Source organism: Trachurus japonicus, chromosome 11, assembly GCF_045865225.1.
Source record: "Trachurus japonicus isolate A0001 chromosome 11, Traja_1.0".
NCBI lineage: Eukaryota > Metazoa > Chordata > Actinopteri > Carangiformes > Carangidae > Trachurus > Trachurus japonicus.
The window spans coordinates 8,236,472-8,255,090 of record NC_140917.1 but is presented as its reverse complement, the minus strand read 5'-3'; the positions used below and the strand labels follow the sequence as shown (position 1 = coordinate 8,255,090).

General features: G+C 42.3%; 1 protein-coding gene across 6 annotated transcripts in view; it reads right to left on the bottom strand.

Annotated features, from left to right (window-relative positions):
- Window positions 1–21: 21 nt before the first annotated feature.
- LOC146978123 (uncharacterized) overlaps window positions 22–18,619 on the bottom strand; it is an 18,927-nt gene continuing 329 nt past the window's right edge. For 2 of the 6 annotated variants that reach the window (XR_015036952.1, XR_015036953.1), the window contains exons 2-5: window positions 10,493–10,685; window positions 9,079–9,151; window positions 5,079–5,237; window positions 4,867–4,930 (exon numbers count right to left, since the gene is read on the bottom strand). Coding sequence is in view for 2 of the 6 variants with exons in the window: in XM_085790326.1 (XP_085646452.1) it covers window positions 5,114–5,237; window positions 9,079–9,151; window positions 10,493–10,631 (336 nt within the window). In the remaining 4 variants the exon portion in view is untranslated. Of the gene's footprint in view, window positions 91–4,866; window positions 4,931–5,078; window positions 5,238–8,716; window positions 8,902–9,078; window positions 9,152–10,492; window positions 10,686–11,697; window positions 11,723–18,619 lie in introns of those variants that run through there. The other 4 variants (XR_015036951.1, XR_015036954.1, XM_085790326.1 and 1 more) reach the window with 4 other exon arrangements.

The window sequence follows — 18,619 nt, the reverse complement described above, 5'->3', positions numbered from 1 at the left end:
GAAGGTGGACGTGCACACTTGCACTACTGTGGCTCCCTCTAGTGAAAACACCACCACAGTGACAAACACAGAAGCTCTGAAGTTCTTCACCTTTGGGAATAAAAGATGAGAGGTTTTAGTATTTACAGAGTAAGAAGTCACGTTGATTCACATTCCTGCTCCTGTTCTGGAAAATATCAAGTAATAATCAAGTTTTATGACAAACAAAGAAGCTTCTTTTATGAGTTTAAAACCACGACACCAATTCTATGTTTTGATAAAAGTGCTACAAATTCATTTTTCAGACGTCTCTTAACTGTCATTTGTTGCTGGTGGAGTTCGAGTCTCACTCTCTCTCTCACACTGTAAAAAAGAAAGAAAAAAAACACGACTCTGGAGGTCAAAGAGGCGAACGCTGCGATCAGAGAGGGAAATCAAACAACAGCTGATGAGTTGCAGATCATAAACCAGAAACCAGAGCCGTTTTGTGATTAACTCGTTAAACAAAAAGTCCTGAGCAGCTGCCACCTCGCCGGCCGCCATTTTAACCCGCCAGGATTAGACCATCCGTCTTCATCTTCAGCTGCAGTCTCTCTCTCTCTCTCTCTCTCCCTCTCTGTCTCTCTCTGCCTCGGCCAGGCCTGCCCGAGTCTGAGAGCTCTGCTGGCAGACGGAGAGAGCGTCGTCCTTGTGCCGTCCTCTGTTACAGGAAGGCGGCTCTAATCAGCTCTGCAGAGAGGATGCAGGGGCAACTGGCAGGAAACCAGTTGAGGAGAGGTAAACGAGATGGGACGGATGCTGCTGAGCTGGACCGTGTGGGATTTTTCATTCATAATTTATTCACCTGGTTGTTTATTAGTTAACACCGCAAAAAAGAAAAAAAAGTGGCATGGATGTGAATGATTGTGGCATTTAAAGCAGAAGTAAGCGGAATATTTGTGTTAATATAAGTCTTAAATAGTTATATCTTCCGACAGCAATCACTTCTATAGAGTGTTTGGTCTGTAACACGGGTCTGTCAGTCACTCTGCTCTGCTGTAAGCTGAGGAGAAAACTTTCCTTGTATCCTACAACCTTTATCCAATGAGGAGAGAGAACGGCATAAAGGGGCGGTCCTCTCTGTGTGTGCAGCCAAGGGATGCGCGTGAATGTGGTGACGTAGGGACGAGGGCGGGGACTGCTAACTCCATCGGCTGACAGGAAGTTAGCCAAAACAACCGGATCGCTTACTTCTGCTTTAAACAAACACAGAATGATATTTAAATAAAGGTTTATTCAAATAAACAAAAGTTTATTTGTAGACCGTGTGATTGTTTTAAAATTTTCTCACAAAAAAGTCAAAGTTTTAATTATTTCATCCACTTATTAGGTTAATTTCTTTCACCTTCCTCTCTTCTTTCTTTGAATAATCTGAATCATCCGTCTTTTTATTCATGAATTCTGTCCGTCTCGACTGAAGTGCCTGACTCATTTTAAGGTTACGAGAGGTTATCGAACAATTTAAAATTCTTCCTCTGTTCATGATTCAATTCAACACAGTGACAAGAGACAGAAAATCTTAAACCCTCTGATACTGAGAGCCTGTGTTTGTTATTTTACTCTGCAGAAGCATCAAACTGCACCTGACGTAGCTCCTCCGTAGTGTTGTCAAAGACACTATAAACTCTATTCAATATTGTATCACTCTAAAGACCATACCTGTATCATCTCTATCACCTCTGAGTGGAGGATATAACCACACACCTGCTGTTTGTAGTATTGATTTCACAGTAAAGATTCTCCAGATAATCGATCTCACAGAATCTCACGTGATCATCTGACTTCAGAAGAAAAAATAAATATGGTGGAGGGTCGATATGGTCAGCTGGCCGTCCGTTCGTGTGCTCTGTTACATAGCAAAAAGAAAATGAAAAAAAAAAAGAAAAGTTGATAGTTATGACTGCAGGTCTGAAATATCAGTAAATTGATCACATTGACACTTCCATGGAGCCCTATGCAAAATCTTATTTTAGGGCCCTCTGTTACTGCCAGTAATACTCAATATTGATCATTTACTCACCTACTACACACTTATTTCATTTTTCTAATCTGTCATTATGAATCATCGTCCTGGCATGTTTTTACCCATTTTTCTAAATCAGAAACGGTACCAAATTCAGCTAAAAGTGCAGCCTGGGGTTGATTTACACTTATTCAAAATTACTGTATATAGTAAGAGGGATAGAGAATGTGAACTAGGCCTACTACTAAAAGTAACAAAATAAAACAATAGACAATGCATTTGCTGTAAACACATCATCTGCTTTTTTAATTTTGGTTTTAAAATTACCATCCCAGGCGGCTGGATTTAGGATTTTTTTTTTTTTTGAATTGCACAACTGATAAGCACCCACCCCCTCCGTCCAATCAGGAATCACCAAAATCATTAAATAGACTGTTGCTAGGGACGCCGCTCTGATCGGAGTAGCACAGAGCAGAAGAATGCAGGATATTTACCTTGTGTTTCTTTTTTACCGTCATTAAACAGCTTGGGACTAATTGTGATGTTAGTTAAATGGGAGAGTGGAGGCTCTCTGCCTTACACACCGCTGCTGGAAACCAAACCTGCGATCAGAGCCTCGGACCCGGTGTCACATGCATGATTTGGCGGTTTGACTGACAGACCAACCAAAGTTGTCTGAGACTAATTTGATTAGTAGGACACATTTTGGCCCCTGCTCCTTACACAGACGACCAAATTTCATCATTGATATGTCAAATCACTTAGGGACCGTTCGTTATTTATGGAATGGGCCACCGGAGGAAAATGGGGGGGGGTCATGTCATAATATTCTTTGTTGAGGGGTGGGTCCACTAAAAAAAAAAGGTCAGTGAGGGGGGGTCATTAAACATTTTGTCTGGAGGACACTGCAATGCCCGCAGAAAACAAAAACAAAACAAAAACGGGACATTTCAAAGCTGCAAGCACTGATGACAATGAGAGCAACGGCCCCCGAATCACAGCGTTATTTTATGTTGCCCTGAGTTGGTTTCGAACCCGGGTCTCCCGCACGGCAGGCGACGATGCTAACCGCTTCGCCAAGAACTCAATAAGGGTTCTGCCCGCGGCTTAGCACGTCTTTTATGGGTGAGTGAGTTTAACTTCAGTACCGTTACCGTACAGAGGCTACGCTGCCTGCCTGCCTCATTGCGTAACTCTACATAGTCTGAGCAGCACGTACGTTCACGTTGCTTTTGTGAATTGTAAACAAACAGACGCCCCCTCGGTTTTAGCGTCCAGCAGTTTAGCGGCTAATTCAACTGCAGTGATGGATAACTGTACCAGAGACAACTTCATGAACTACATTTGAGGAATAAACGGCAGCTTTTACCTGACGGGAGACCGACGCCTGAGCTACGGTAGCTAACAGTTAGCTGGTTTTACGTACTTTCTCTCTCTCTCTTTCCCTCTCTTTCTTACACACACACACACACACACACACACACGGTTGTCTGTCATATCTGTCGTAAACCTTGTAATAATACGTTGTTGTTGAGTACGGTTCACATTATTGTTGCTTCGGTTTGAGTGTGGATTAATTGTAATGGCTTGTTGTGTAATGTGAGCTGGTCCAAAATCGCGATTCTGTTATTGATGAGTTGGGTTTTAATAACAGCTGATAAATGGCATGGATTGATGAGGTGTTGCACACATGGTTGTCAAAATGAAATAATGTAGTGTCACGCGCTACGTGATGCGATGTCACGTACTTGATGGCTGGGGGGGGGGGGGTCATGTATCTTTTGATAAGGCTTAATGCAGGGTCATGTTAAAATTTACTGACTCCGACAGGGGGGTCATGTAAAAAAAAAAAAAGTCCTGTGAATCCCTCCGGTGGCACTGATGATAAATAACGAACAGTCCCTTATGCAATCGATTACTGTCTTATACTTACCAGATACTCAAGATTTTTATAATTTTGCCAACATTTTGCCAAAAATGAGCCGCCTGGGATGGTACCTTTAAATAAACTGCGACAGCAATGTGCAACAACAACAATTAAGGGTTTTTGTAATTACACAGAGTTTCTCTAGGGATCGACAGAAGGTAGGCATTATAGATTAAAAAGTGAATTGCTCGTTGGGGCCCCCTAGTGGTCACGGGGCCCAAAGCAGGTGCTTAGTTCGCTGGGCCGGTGTTCTGTCGATTTCTGCTGCTTTGTCGAAAATTACTATCGCCGCATAAATCAAATGAAAGCATAAAGTAAGTGTTTTCTTCTCTCATGTGTCTAATGTACAAAAAGTGTAATGAAATTTATTTCAGGGGTAGCATATTTTGATAAGATAATAACATAATTTTGATTTCCAATAACATATCAAATAATGCTCCCGCTACTCTGTGCATTCATGTAAGACTACTGATCCAACTTTGAAAGACTAAAAGCAAATAGAATTTAAATAGGATTTAAAGGACATTTTTCACCGTTAATGATGATGTGAACATGTTGCCGAAGGCTAGAAAATGAACGTAACACGTGCAAATAAAATTTTAAAAAGTAATTAAAAAAAAATTTACAGACCGTTAACAACAGCGTGGACTGACAAGCTGCAACACAGGGTTTAAAAAAAATCGGAAAATTGGCTCTGCGTATGCACAAAACCACAAAGTAGCAGTTCTCGACAAGTAGCAGAAATCGACAGAACACCGGCTGCATTGACACAAAACAGAACAAACTTTGAATTAGGCCACGCCCCCTCGATCACTGAGGAAGGTGATTGAGCCCTAAAATCGTCCAGAGTGACTCCAGCATCAACTGGTTTAACATCCACACCTGGTTGGATTACAGGTGAAATACTTCATTTTTTAAAGAAGCAGGAACTGTAGCCGTCGACTTCCTGAGAACAGAAACTCTGTATGTTTCTGTCCTCCCTTCATTAGCATAACCGACTGAGGGGGCGTGGCCTCCACAGACTGACAGGATGACAGATGGACCTCCACACAGCATGAAGCCGCTCACTTACATCATCTCCATGAATCACATTAAACTGCTAAACCTCACACACACTCACACACACACACACACACACAGATAACTTAGCTGCCACTCTGTACGTGTCACCTGGTCTTTGTGTCGTCTCGGGCTCTGTCAGATTTTCACGCTGAGGCGTCGACAAGCTCGTCGCCTCCTCTGCTTATCTGCCGCCGCGTGCAGAGACGGAGGCTGAGACTCGGGGGCTGATCCGAGGTCTGCCGCTGTCGCTCACGTTGCCCCCGACGACTGTGAGAGGATGAAACCACAAACACACAACCTGAGCGGACTTTTCTCTGCAGCAGGTGTGAAATGATGAGAGTGAAACTGTGATCAAAATGAAATATCAGACAGAAAAGTGCATCACAAGGAAGAGCAGAGCTTGATTCTACTTTTCATCTCGAGATGTGGAGATTTAAAAGGGATAGTTCAACATTTTGGCAAATTGGCCCATTGCCATAATCCTTTTAATCTTAACAGTAGGTTCGTTACCTTTAATTGTCGGTGCAAGCTATTTTTAGAACGGCGGAGCAGAGCTGCGAGCTGCTCAGAGCTACGCTACGGAAGCTAATGGGATTTCTTGGTTTCCCTCATCAAACTCATCAAATACACAATCCAACAACTCTAAAACACTCTGGTGGACAAGTTGTGACCTGCACATTCACCACGCTATGAGATAATAACGGAATAACGTTATGTTAGAGACTGCTTGCCGAAAAACTGCCTCAGACGGGAATGCGCATCAGCGGTTTTGCATGAATTTCCCTCTAAAACAACTCTGTCTGGTAACATTCTGTTATTATCTCATAGCGTGGTGAATGTGCAGCTCGCAACTTGTCCACCAGAGCGTTTTGGAGTTGTTGGATTGTGTATTTGATGAGTTTGACGAGGGAAACCAAGAAATCCCATGAGCCTCCGTAGCGTAGCTCTGAGCAGCTCACGGCTCTGCTCCACCATTCTAAAAACAGCTTGCACCGACAATTAAAGGTAACAAACCTACTCCTAAAACTATAGGGATTATGGCAATGGGCCAATTTGCCAAAATGTTGAACTATCCCTTTAATGTTTTCATATCAGTTGAAAAACAAATGGATAGAAAGTAAGAGAGAGAAGTTGACAAAGACAGAAAAAGAGGTTTCTGCAGGGACATCACAGGGCTGGTTAAAGATTTTCATCCATAATAATGAGTGAGTCCACAAGGAGCTGCTACCTGATACCTCGGGTTAAATTGACCAATTAAACGTCAGAATGAAAAGATCTGAATCAACTCAGAACAAGGACGGTGAGTTTTGGTGCTGATGTGGTCGGTGTGAGCAGGAAGAACAATAACTTTTCTAGATGACGACACAATTAAAACTTAAAGTTTCAGGTCTGGATTCGGCGTCGTCTCTGTGGCTGGACGTCACTCGCTGTGACACAGACGGGAGCTGAAGGCTTTTTTGGAAAATGTTCTCTCTAAACATTGGCCCATTGAGCTGCCAAGGCTTTTACAAATAAGCTGTGAGAGAAACCGGCACCGGCAGCAGCAGCAGCAGTCTGAGTTTGATCAAAGTGCTTCAATTAGTGAAGTGAATTGAAAAGCCAAAACTCCGGCAGAGAAACATTAGCAAGACGTTCATCAGACGTTCTTTACATTGGAGCCAACGCTCTCGTCCAAGATGTGCAGCGTCTTCAAAGTTAATGTCTCCGGTGTCCTGGTTCTTTACAAAACACCAGACAAGGTGAAGCTGAGTCGGACTTTCAGCAGGAAGACGGCGTATCTAGAGTAATAATAATAATAATAACAGACATACAGTCGGTTGGTGCAGCCATTTAGTTGGAGGTTTCCTGTTCTCTGTCAGACAAGTTTGATCTTTCTCTCTGCCACAAAATTAAAACTCATCTTGTTCCAGAGGCAGATGTGTCGTCGTCTCATCATGTCTCCTCCTCCATCTTTTCTCTGAGCTCACGATCTGAAAGAAATTAAGAAACCCCATTGTTATTTTATCTGATTGATCGCTTGAATTAAATTAGTGTACATGTGATCAGCATCTCCCCTGTTTCTTTCACCTGTTGTTTTGGTTTTCAGCTGCTAAACACTTCACTGTGTCTGTCAGAGCAGCTGCTGAACACTGCACAGGTCTCCACCGTTTAACATTGTGGTGCACACATAATTATAGATCAATTACATATCTGTTAGACTCTGACTAACCACCTCACAGTCGTCTCTATCAAACACTAGTTTGTTTTCTATTGTCCTAATTGTTATGTGAGACCAGATTTTCTAAATGTTTGTGCAAAATTTGCTCAAGCTGATACAGAGTTGGTGTGTTCAAAAGGTCCAAAACTGTGCTCAGTGAGGTCCTGGTGATTCATTTGTACCTAAGTTGAAGAAGTCTGATGATAGAGTTTAATAAAAAGTCTTATAGCTTTAAAATACATTTTTACTTTTATACTTTATAAGATATCATTTTTGTAAGAACTACAGTTGATAAATATAGGTTATATATTTCAGTGAATAACTAATTGTTCTTAGCTTTTGGTAAATCTAACTTTCTTTGCCCAATAAATGAAAAGCATGTTAGAACTAGCAATGTCTCCTTTCTTGCAGTGCCAGAGCCTCACCTACTTTAAACCTCACAATGATGTATCAGATGTCAGACTGCCTCATTCTTTCAGTTTTAACCTGAATATACAATACAACATATTTGATTTTCCCAACGATCAACGTATAACTGATATCAGGTCCATGAGAACATGACAGACGTACAGTGGCATCGTGCAAAAGTTTGGACACCCCTGGTCTGGTCAAAATCCCTGTTAATGTGAACAGTTCAGCAAGTGGAAGATGAAATGATCTCCAAAAGGCATAAAGTTACAGATGACACATTCCCTTTACAGGTTCAAAACAACAGAAAAGGAAAAGGGACCGCAGCAAAGTTTGGGCCCCCTGCATAGTTAGTACCTAGTAGCCCCCCCTTTGGAAACTCACAATCACAATCACAGCCTGTAAATAGTAAATATCTTGTCTGATACCTTGGTCAAAGTTTTATGAGAGCTCTAGTCTCCTGGGTTTCCCATTCTTTTGCAGGCTGCTGCTTTGTTTCCCCTTTTCACTCTAAATTTATAGAAAACAAAAATCATACACTCATATTGCTTAAAGAGACCCCGAGGAGTTTGCTTTTGGTTATAAAATAGTCTCATATTAATGTGGATGAATCTACATTAGTATCCATTTTCGATAAATAGATCATTTTGTCTTTATAGTTATTTTGATATTATTATTTAGTGGTCGACTCGCCCAGCATTTCCTGGTTTCCCGGTTTCCCGGACGCTGCCCGCCGGATCGCTAGTTGGCATCGTTTATGGTCGGAACTACGACGGTATCTGATCGTCTTCAAACCTCCGACTTTCGTTCTTGAGTAATGAAAACATTCTTGGCAAATGTTTTCGCTTTCGTCCGTCTTGTGCCGGTCCAAGAATTTCACCGTGTGCACGTGGAGGCTCATGGGAAATGTAGTGTGAAAACATTTCCGCTTTCTGAAACTCCTCGTTGTCCTTTTAAAATATTGCAAAAGATTGTTTCATGTTTAACTTCATGCAGACATTTTGACCAGAGGTGCCCAAACTTTTGCATGACACTGTATAGACAGTCAGTTTACAGCCACTTTACTGCCAAATGAAAGCAGAAATAAAAACATTTTCCCTTCTGCTGCATGAAAAGAACAAAATAAAGAAACTGAGGGAACCTGAGGACGGATGTTGGTGCCAGATGAGCGCTCTCTCTCTCTCTCTCTGGGCCTCCGTCCACACAGAGGCGGCGAACTCGACCCTCAGGAGTCGTGTGTTTTGGTTTCAGACGCCTGACGTGGGCCCTGAACGCAGCGTCAGAGGCCTTTGGGGCGGCGGCGGGGAGCCAATCAGCAGGGCGGCGCTGTGAGCGGAAAACAAAGAGTATCGACTCGGCCCCGACTCGAGTGTGAGATCAATCGTTATGGCATTTACTGTGAGCTCCGTGAAACCAATATAAGCTGCTGCTGCTGCTTCTGCTGCACCGTGTGTGTGTGTGTGTGTGTGTGTGTGTGTGTGTGTGTGTGTGTGTGAATATCACCAGTCATGTGATGATGCTGCAGTCAGCCGTGGCGAGGAAACACACTCCTGATGTGTCGTGTGTGAAGGTCGAACTAAAGCAACAGAGGAAGTTCATAACAGATTAAATCAAACGTGCAGTCACTTTATTGTGTTCAGGTAAATTAATCTGTGACACTGACTTTTACATAATGTCCCTGAACGCTCCCCTCCCCACTGTAGCTATATTAATAATAACAATGATCTATTTTGGTTAATTTATGATCAGTTATTGCTGCTATCATGCTAATCTATTTGTCTATGTGAATGTCTGACTGTATGAGGAGATAAATTATATTTGCACATTGAATTTCAATAAAAATATTGTATATAAAATATTATATTTTCAATATAATGATGTTATTCAACGGTTTTTGTTTTACTTCTCTGCTGCCTGTGACACAAAGTTCCTGTTTGGCTTAGCGAAACCTGGACAAAAATATTACAGAATGGTGTCATAATTAAATTAAAATATGAATTAAGCTTTTGCGCCGGCGTCAGTGCAAATCGCGCAAGATTTGGACGGACCAGGAAGAGCAGTGCTGGGAGCTTCCGCTACAAAAAAGCTTAAAATATAGACTTATTTAATTTTTTTCAGAACAATTTCTCATGTTGGGGCTTCAATACAAGAGGGACATTACAGACGAGCAGTATGGAGGTATTTGGATGTTTTTTGGTGTGTCTTTTTGGACGAAGCAAAGTGAACTCCATTCGCAACCGTCATATGGACATGCATGAGGGTGAGTAGATAATGAGTGAAATTTGAATTTTGAAATTTGAATTTTGGGTGAACTATCCCTTTAATCTAATGATCTATTTTGGTTAATTTATGATCAGTTATTGCTGCTATCATGTTAATCTATTTGTCTATGTGAATGCCTGACTGTATGAGGAGATAAATTATATTTGCACATTGAATTTCAATAAAAATATTGTATATAAAATATTATATTTTCAATATAATGATGTTATTCAACTCAAGGAAATTTAAATCGAAAGCAACTGGACTTGGTTATTTGTCTAGGAAGCCTGGTCAGATGCTACATGAACTGCTGAAGCCTCTTGGATGAGAGGTGAAACGTCTTCCTAGACAAATAACCAAGTCCAGTTGCTTTCGATTGAGATAATTATGACCTGGATAAATGAGAATATTCACAGGCTTGATGTTATTCAACTGTTTGTTTTTTTTACTTCTCTGCTGCTGTGACACAAAGTTCCTGTTTGGGTTAGTGAGACCTGGTCAAAAATATTACAGAATGATGTCATAATTAAATTAAAATATGAATTAAGCCAAATCAGTTTCATTTATAAAGTTTAATATGACACATTAGCCTCAGTGATCTTCACCTCTCATCATTTCTGTGTTTGATTATCACCATGACATCATTCAGACGCACCTGTACGTGTCATTGCTCTCTCTCTGTGTCTCTCCGTCTCGGCCCCGCCCCTCCGGTCCTGCAGAGGAAACCCTGTGCGTGGCGGCGTCTCTGAGCAGTGGGACCGAGGACTTAAAGGGAGTGAGTCCATCGTCTCCGGCTGCCAAGGACAGGATTACCCAGCAGACACCGGCACCGCTGTCCTCACCTTGTCCTGACCCGCACGCACGCACGCACGCACGCACGCACGCACGCACGCACGCACGCACGCACGCACGCACGCACGCACACACACACACACACACACACACACACACACACACACACACACACACACACACAGGTTTTCCTTCAATGAGCCTGATCCTGAACTGAACCTCACATCCTGATTGACACCTACAGACAGTTGAGGATTTCTTTTAGACTTTTATATCGTCCAATAAAACCTGACACATTACACAATGTTGCCCATAAAGTTGGATTTTTTTTTTTTTTACCTCTTATATGACTGTGACAATGTGATTTAAGTTCATATCTATCTCAAAACTCTATTGATCAAGCTCTTCTTAACATATCACTGTAAAAAAAAAAAAAAATCAAACAACAATTCACCTTTATAGTAGGAATAAAAAGAGGAATGTGTCTGAAAACAAAACTATTTTGTGTGTAAATCACAAAAAAATCAGTAAATAAACACATCTATGAACATTAATTTTACTGTTTTAACTTAATTTTAATGTGTATTTTACATCCGTTCATAAGAATCATATTATTCACTTCGACTGCTCATTAATTTAGCACATTATTATGGTTATATGATCATTTTTATTCTCTTCTGAAGCAGTGGATGTTTTACAGTAAGTTAAACATGCTTTACATTAAAAGGCAAGGCGATTTTATTTGTATAGCCCGTTTTTACAGTTTGTCTCAAAGGGCTTTACACGGCATTATAACAACATCCTCTGCCCTTAGACCCCTCACATCAACTGAGGAAAAACTCCATTAAACTGCATTAAAACTAATGTAAACATATAAAAAGAAGAAGGATTTAGTCTTTTTGTCTTTGTTTCTAAATAAAATGAAACTACAGGACATTTATGAAGTGTTTAGATGTGTCTGTTGAGGTGGAACCAATGGACCAGAGGACGTCAGAGGAGGACGGACACAGACACGTCCCTCACATTTATCATTCATACGGAGACAAACAGAGAGAAACGTCACTCTACCTCCGTCCTGTGCAGCAGGTTTCCCTCGTTCTTTCTGTCCTCGGTCGTATCTCCTGTCAACACACAGGTTAAAGGCTCACTGTTGTATCCACTGATGGACCTTTAACACACACACACACAGTTATAAATAGGAGGCTGCATTTGTCTTCATATCCACATACATCACCTGTCAGCTCCTCCTCCAGCTCCTCTTCTTCTCCTTCTTCTTCTCCTCCGTCTCTCCTCCTCCTCTTCCTCTCAGACAGAATACTAATAAATCTCTCTCTTCATCTCATGTTTTTTCTTTTTTATTTCCTACAGAAGCTCATATTCCCCATAAATTTTTCTCTGCTTGTATTCTTTGTCCTCATCTCTCAGCATGACTCATACACTTTACCCTCCTCCTCCTTCTCCCTCTCTCCTCTCCTCCTCTTCATCCCTCCATCTCTTCACTCTCCCGGGCAAGTTTTATTTGGAAAACATCCACGAATGCTCAGGTCTCTTTTTCTTCTTCCCCCCCTCCTGTGTTTCTTCTCTTCCTCTCTAATTCCCCTCCGTCCTCAGTCACACACACAGACGAGACGTAGACACCTCTTCACCAAAACACCGCCCACACTCCCTCCATCCCTCCATCCCTTCATCCCTTCATCCCTCTATCCCCCCTTCTGGCAGTCAGATGAGTCGACCGGTTCCACTGCGATCACAGTATATAAAGTGGCTGTTCGTTCTTATTCACCGTGTGTATGCAGGACATCACTCGTTGTCATGGTGACGTCCGTCTCAGAAAGTGAAGGTTTCTGCAGACTCATCATGTGACAGTTACCTGGATACTGTCCACTCTCTACGTCCGTTCGACTAAATATCTAAATGCACTGATTTCTCATAATAAACCACATAAACCACTCGTTCGGCCTCAGACATGGTTTTTACATAATTTCTGTGTATTTTTAACTTTTCTGCGTCATTTCCTCTTATTTTAATTAACATTAGTAAAGTTGGTAGTTGACACGTGAAAAACAAAAAATATACATTTATGTTACACAATTGAATCACACTGTAAACTTTTAATTGTTTTTTATTCTATACAATATAAATAAAGTTCTATTCATTCTATTAAATTTTTCCATATTGTCATATAAGTTAAAGGACAATTCCAGGCGAATTCAACTCAGGGGTGTAGTTTCATATCATTTTAGGTCTAAAAGAATGAATCTGAAGATTTTCAGTTTAATCGCTCCTGTTTTGCGGTAGTTGCGTCTGTCCGTGCATCGCCACGGCAGCAATGAATGGGAGTGGATGTAAGTTCCGCTGTTTAGGCTGTTTACAGCCCTCAAAGCCGCAATTTTTTTCCTCAGACAGCGTCAGATGGCGACTCAAACATGCACCGAGAAGTTTATTTACTTCAAGCAAGCCGACATGTTTGTAAAAGTCGATCTAATTCAAAGTCTCCCGGAGTCTCGCGCGAGACCCAGTTGCCGTGCTCGGTGTGTTCAGGTGCAGTGGGAAAAGCTACCGTTTGTGTCATAAACACAGGAATATCAACTCTTTACTTGCTTCAAGTAAAAAAAACTTCTCGGCGCATCTTTGAGTAGCCATCTGACGCTGTATGTGGAAAAAAATGTACACTTAAAGCAAGTAAAGAGTTGATATTCCTGTGTTTATGACACAAGCGGTAGCTCCCACTGCGCCTGAATACACCAGCACTGCAACTTCGGGCTCGCGCGAGACTCCGGGAGACTTTGAATTAGATCTAGTTTTACCAAAGACGGTTTATAAACCAAGACCTTTCATGACGAGTCAGCTTCCTGTATGCATGTCACGTGGGCTTCTGCACGGCCACGCCCCTTTAGAGAGACCAGAGGCAGTTTGGAGTGTATTGATTCCTATGGGACAATTTAATGTGAACACCGATTATGATCGGGCCTTTCTCCCCACGGTCACTGAAGCAAATTTTGGACTCATTTTTCACAAGCCACATCTCTTCTGAACAGTTTGACACCAAAATGGTAATTTTCAGACGGAGAGATCCGGAGAAAATCCACTTTGTTCAAGACCTGTCTCTGTCTCTACGACACACTCTCGCGAGATTTGGCACAGATCTCCTAGGCAACGTCAAACAAACGGCCGCGAAATCCCGTGAAAATGATTTAAATTATTTTTGGCATGCTAAATATGACTGTTAGTAGTGTAAATATTTAATGTTATCATAAGAAAATATAAATATCTCACTTTCATCTACCTAAAAATTGTATAAATCCACACACACGTTCACAGACGAGGTGGGGTGACGGTTGGCCACGCCCATTTAGAGAGACAGGAAGTGTATACCATTTCATATCATTGGAGCAGCCGCTCATGGAGTATCTTTCCATTTATTGAATATCTTTGGTTTTACAAACATGTCTGTTATGATTAGATGTTATTACATGTTTGACCGCTAGGCGGCAGTACTGGTTAGTAGTCAGCTTACCGTACCATATAACTGGGTAGAGCAAGACTGCATGGAGCCACATGTAGGTTGTTGAGAACATGAGACATTAAACTAAGTTACTTGCTATCAACACGGCCTCATCCTTGGAACACGAACATGACATGGTACCAGGAGTAAACTCGAATGAACGACATGGATTTAAAACCACCGGAAAGTTTGAAACTAACGGGGAACGTCGACGAGAACTGGCGCACCTTCAAACAGCGGTTTCACCTTTATGTTGCTGCTACGGGACTCGAGGCAAAGCCGGAAGCAAGAAAGGTAGCGCTGCTGCTAACGATAGCAGGGCCACAGGCCATAGAAGTATTTAACACGTTCGTGTTTGACAGTCCTGAAGATAATGAAAAGTTGGATGTAATGCTTAGCAAGTTTGATACTCACTGTTCTCCGAAGAAGAACGAGACGTACGAGAGGTACGTGTTTCGGTCTCGTACACAGCGGCAGCATGAGCCCTTCGATAGCTTCCTGACGGACTTGCGGCTAAAGGCGCAGTCCTGCAACTTCGGAACGCTGAGTGACTCCATGGTCCGGGACCAGATCGTCTACGGCGTGGAGGATAAAAAGGTCAGAGAGAGGCTACTACGGGAGATGGAGCTGACGCTGGCAGGAGCCATGAAGATCTGCCAGGCCAGTGAGCTGTCCCAAAGGCACGTGAGGACGTTCAGCGAGATGTCTGCAGTCGCCCCGGCGCAGAGCGACAGCGCGGCAGCGGTTGGAGCAGTGTCGTATCAGCGGAGACGACGCACACAGACCCGGCCTGCACAGCAGCAGGAGGACGTGATGATAAACTGCAAGCGCTGCGGCTCACAGCACAAGCCCAGACAGTGTCCAGCGTTTGGTAAGCAATGCTCCACTTGCCAAGGCAAGAATCATTTTGCTAAACAATGCTTCTCCAAACGGAAAGAGTGGAAAAAAGAAAAAACTGTAAACTTAATAGACGAGCCTGATCTCAGTGACACGTTCTTTGTTGGAATGGTGAATTGTGAAAGTGAACAAATAAATAAACCAGACAATGTAAATGATGTCACTACAGAAGATAAGTGGATAGCTCCTCTAATGATAAATGGGACTGTAGTCACCATGAGATTGGACACTGGTGCAAAAGCAAATCTCATAAGCATGTGTGATGTGAAGGCAATGAAAAATAAGCCACAAATAAAAAGAAAAGAATCTGGACTGAAAGACTACAATGGGCGGCCAATCAAATGTTTGGGCACATGCAGGTTGAATGTCACAGTTAAAGGAAAAGTGCACCACCTATCCTTCTTTGTTGTGAATGAGGGACGGGAATCACTTCTGGGTGACAGAGCCTGTGAAGAACTGGGGCTTGTGGAAAGAGTGTATCAACTGATATATACTCCAGGTAAACACCTAGTCGTTGCTGATGCCCTATCCAGAGCAACTACAGGCGACAGTGTGAGTGCAACAGACGAAGACATACAGTGTCACGTGAACATGGTGTCGGCTACACTGCCTGTGTCTGACACAAAGTCAAGACAAATAGCGGAGGCTACAGCAACGGATGCTGAGCTACAGCATGTCATGAAGAACATGGATGAGGGATGGCCAGCTGGTTCATGTCCACAATTTTACCATGTCAGAGGTGAGCTTAGTACTGTGGATGGTCTGCTGTTGAAAAAGGGCAGGATTGTTATTCCACGGGCTTTGAGAATGGACATGTTGCACAGGATACATGAAGGCCATCTCGGCATCGAAAAGTGCAAAAGGAGGGCGAGAGACACGGTTTTCTGGCCGGGACTGAACAAAGACATTGAAACACTTGTAAGTAAATGTGAAACATGCCAGAAACACAGGAACAAGCAGAGCAAAGAGCCTATGGTGGTAGCTGAGGTGCCAACAGCACCATGGCACAAAGTAGGAATGGACTTGTTTCATCTCAGAGGTAAAGACTATTTAGTGGTAATGGATTACTACTCAAACTTCCCTGAGATGGCGCTACTAGCAAGCTCAACGTCAACTTGTGTCATAACACATGCTAAATCTATCTTCGCCAGGCATGGCATCCCACACATCGTGGTGAGCGACAATGGCCCCTGCTTCAGCAGCAAAGAATGGCAGAAGTTTGCAGAGCAATATGATTTCAAGCATGTGACGTCAAGCCCACACTATGCACAGTCAAACGGGCAAGCTGAAAAAGGAGTTCACATTCTCAAGCAACTCCTAAAGAAAGCAGCTGACAGTGACTCGGATCCCTATCTGGCTTTATTGAGCTACAGAGCATCACCTCTTCAGTGCGGCTTATCACCAGCTGAACTGCTGATGAAGAGGAAGCTACGAACAACGTTGCCAAGTCATCAAAACGACAAATTCAAGCAAAAGAATCACTCAAAGATTGAACATAAGCTACGACAACAGAAAATGATGCAAAAGTCATTCTATGACAGAACAACCAAGCATCTCCCTCCACTGACTACCAACGACACAGTCAGGATTGAGGATGCTGATGGATGGAGTACAAAAGCAACTGTCCTGCAAGAAGTTGCTCCACGATCGTACACGGTGAAAACTGATGATGGACAAATCCTCAGACGCAATCGTCGCAGTCTGTTAAAGACTCCTCAAGGGACTGTTGATGAGCTCAGTGTAACCTGTGGTGAATCTCAGGTAATTCCCACACCTGCTATGGACTGTAACACTGACTCTCACACACCTACTCCAAGCGAACCTGAGTTAAGAAGGTCCACAAGAGAAATCAGAAAGCCTGATAGACTGAACTTATAAACAAAGAAAATTCAATATGCATGTTAAAGATGTTGAACAAAATGTATATTGATTGATGTTGTGAATGTGTTCTAAATGGTCGAGTGTTGGCTTAGATATGAGTTATGCAATCTGATATAAACTGTTTATACTGCTTATGTGTTGCAGAGTTATGCTGAAGTGAAATGGTTGAAATAACTGACACAGCTAATGTGATAATTCATGTTAATGCATTTTACCTTAGAAAAGGGGGGATGTTATGATTAGATGTTATTACATGTTTGACCGCTAGGCGGCAGTACTGGTTAGTAGTCAGCTTACCGTACCATATAACTGGGTAGAGCAAGACTGCATGGAGCCACATGTATGTTGTTGAGAACATGAGACATTAAACTAAGTTACTTGCTATCAACACGGCCTCATCCTTGGAACACGAACATGACAATGTCGGCTTGCTTGAAGTAAATAAACTTCTCGGTGCATGTTTGAGTAGCCATCTGATGCTGTCTGTGGAAAAAAATTGCGGCTTTGAGGGCTGGAAACAGCCTAAACAGCGGAACTTACATCCACTCCCATTCATTGCTGCCGTGGCGATGCACGGACAGACGCAATTACCGCAAAACAGGAGCGATTAAACTGAAAATCTTCAGATTCATTCTTTTAGACCTAAAATGATATGAAAATACACCCCTGAGTTGAATTCGCCTGGAATTGTCCTTTAAGTTACAACTCCAACTGTAAACACTTTTAAATCCAGGTTAAAAACATTTCTCTTTTCATGTGCCTATAGCTGAGCTCTTTTTAAGAACTTTTATCTTTATGAATCTATTTTCTTTTCTTTTACTTTTTTATTCTTCTTTGCTCCTGCTTTTAACTGTGTTTTTTGTTTTTATGCTGTTTCATGCTGTTCTTTAAAAAAAATGGTATGAAATGTGCTATATAAATAAAGATGCCTTGCCTTGCCTTTAAGTTGTAACTTAACTTATATGACAATATGGGGAAGTCTTCACTGTATGACGTATGGCGACATAAATATTGAATAAATCAGGAGCTTAAAGGTATTCAGAAAAGAAAATTGAATTTGAGCCCACTGTGGGTCTTATCATTAGTGTAAAAACTCATCTATCAGACGGTGTAGCCCAAACTTTGTGCAAAATTCTATTTTCGAGTAAATCCTGGATGAAAGTGGGGTAGTTTTCTTAATCTGGTAAACTCGTGCGGCAACTCGTGGAAACTTGTAGAAGGAGGCGCGACAAACAGGACAAACGGCCATTTCTGAACACCTTTAAAGGAGAATTCTGGTCATTTTCTAAATAACGCTCTACAGCTCTAGGTCCCCGAGTGCGACTGTAGGAAAAGACCCGAGAAAAATATGTGCAGCCAGGACCTGCATTAGCTCTCCTCCTGCTAACTGCGCTGCACTGCAGTTAAACAGCGAAGTCATGGGGGCAGTTCTTCTAACAGCAACTTTGGCATCTATTATGCTCAAAATATCACTACACATGCTTTGCAACATCCACCAGTTCCTTACCACACAACACTGACTGTGCATAAACTCCGTTAATATGAGAGAGCAGTGCTACATGTGTGTTTTTGGTCACGTAGCTCTGTTCATGCTGGCTTCCCTTGGTAGGACCTTACTAGTCGACTGTCCAGCGCATCGGTGCAGAAAGTGGAAGAAGGAGAATATGTCTGGATCCGATGTTGAAGACATGGAGAAACTTTGATGGT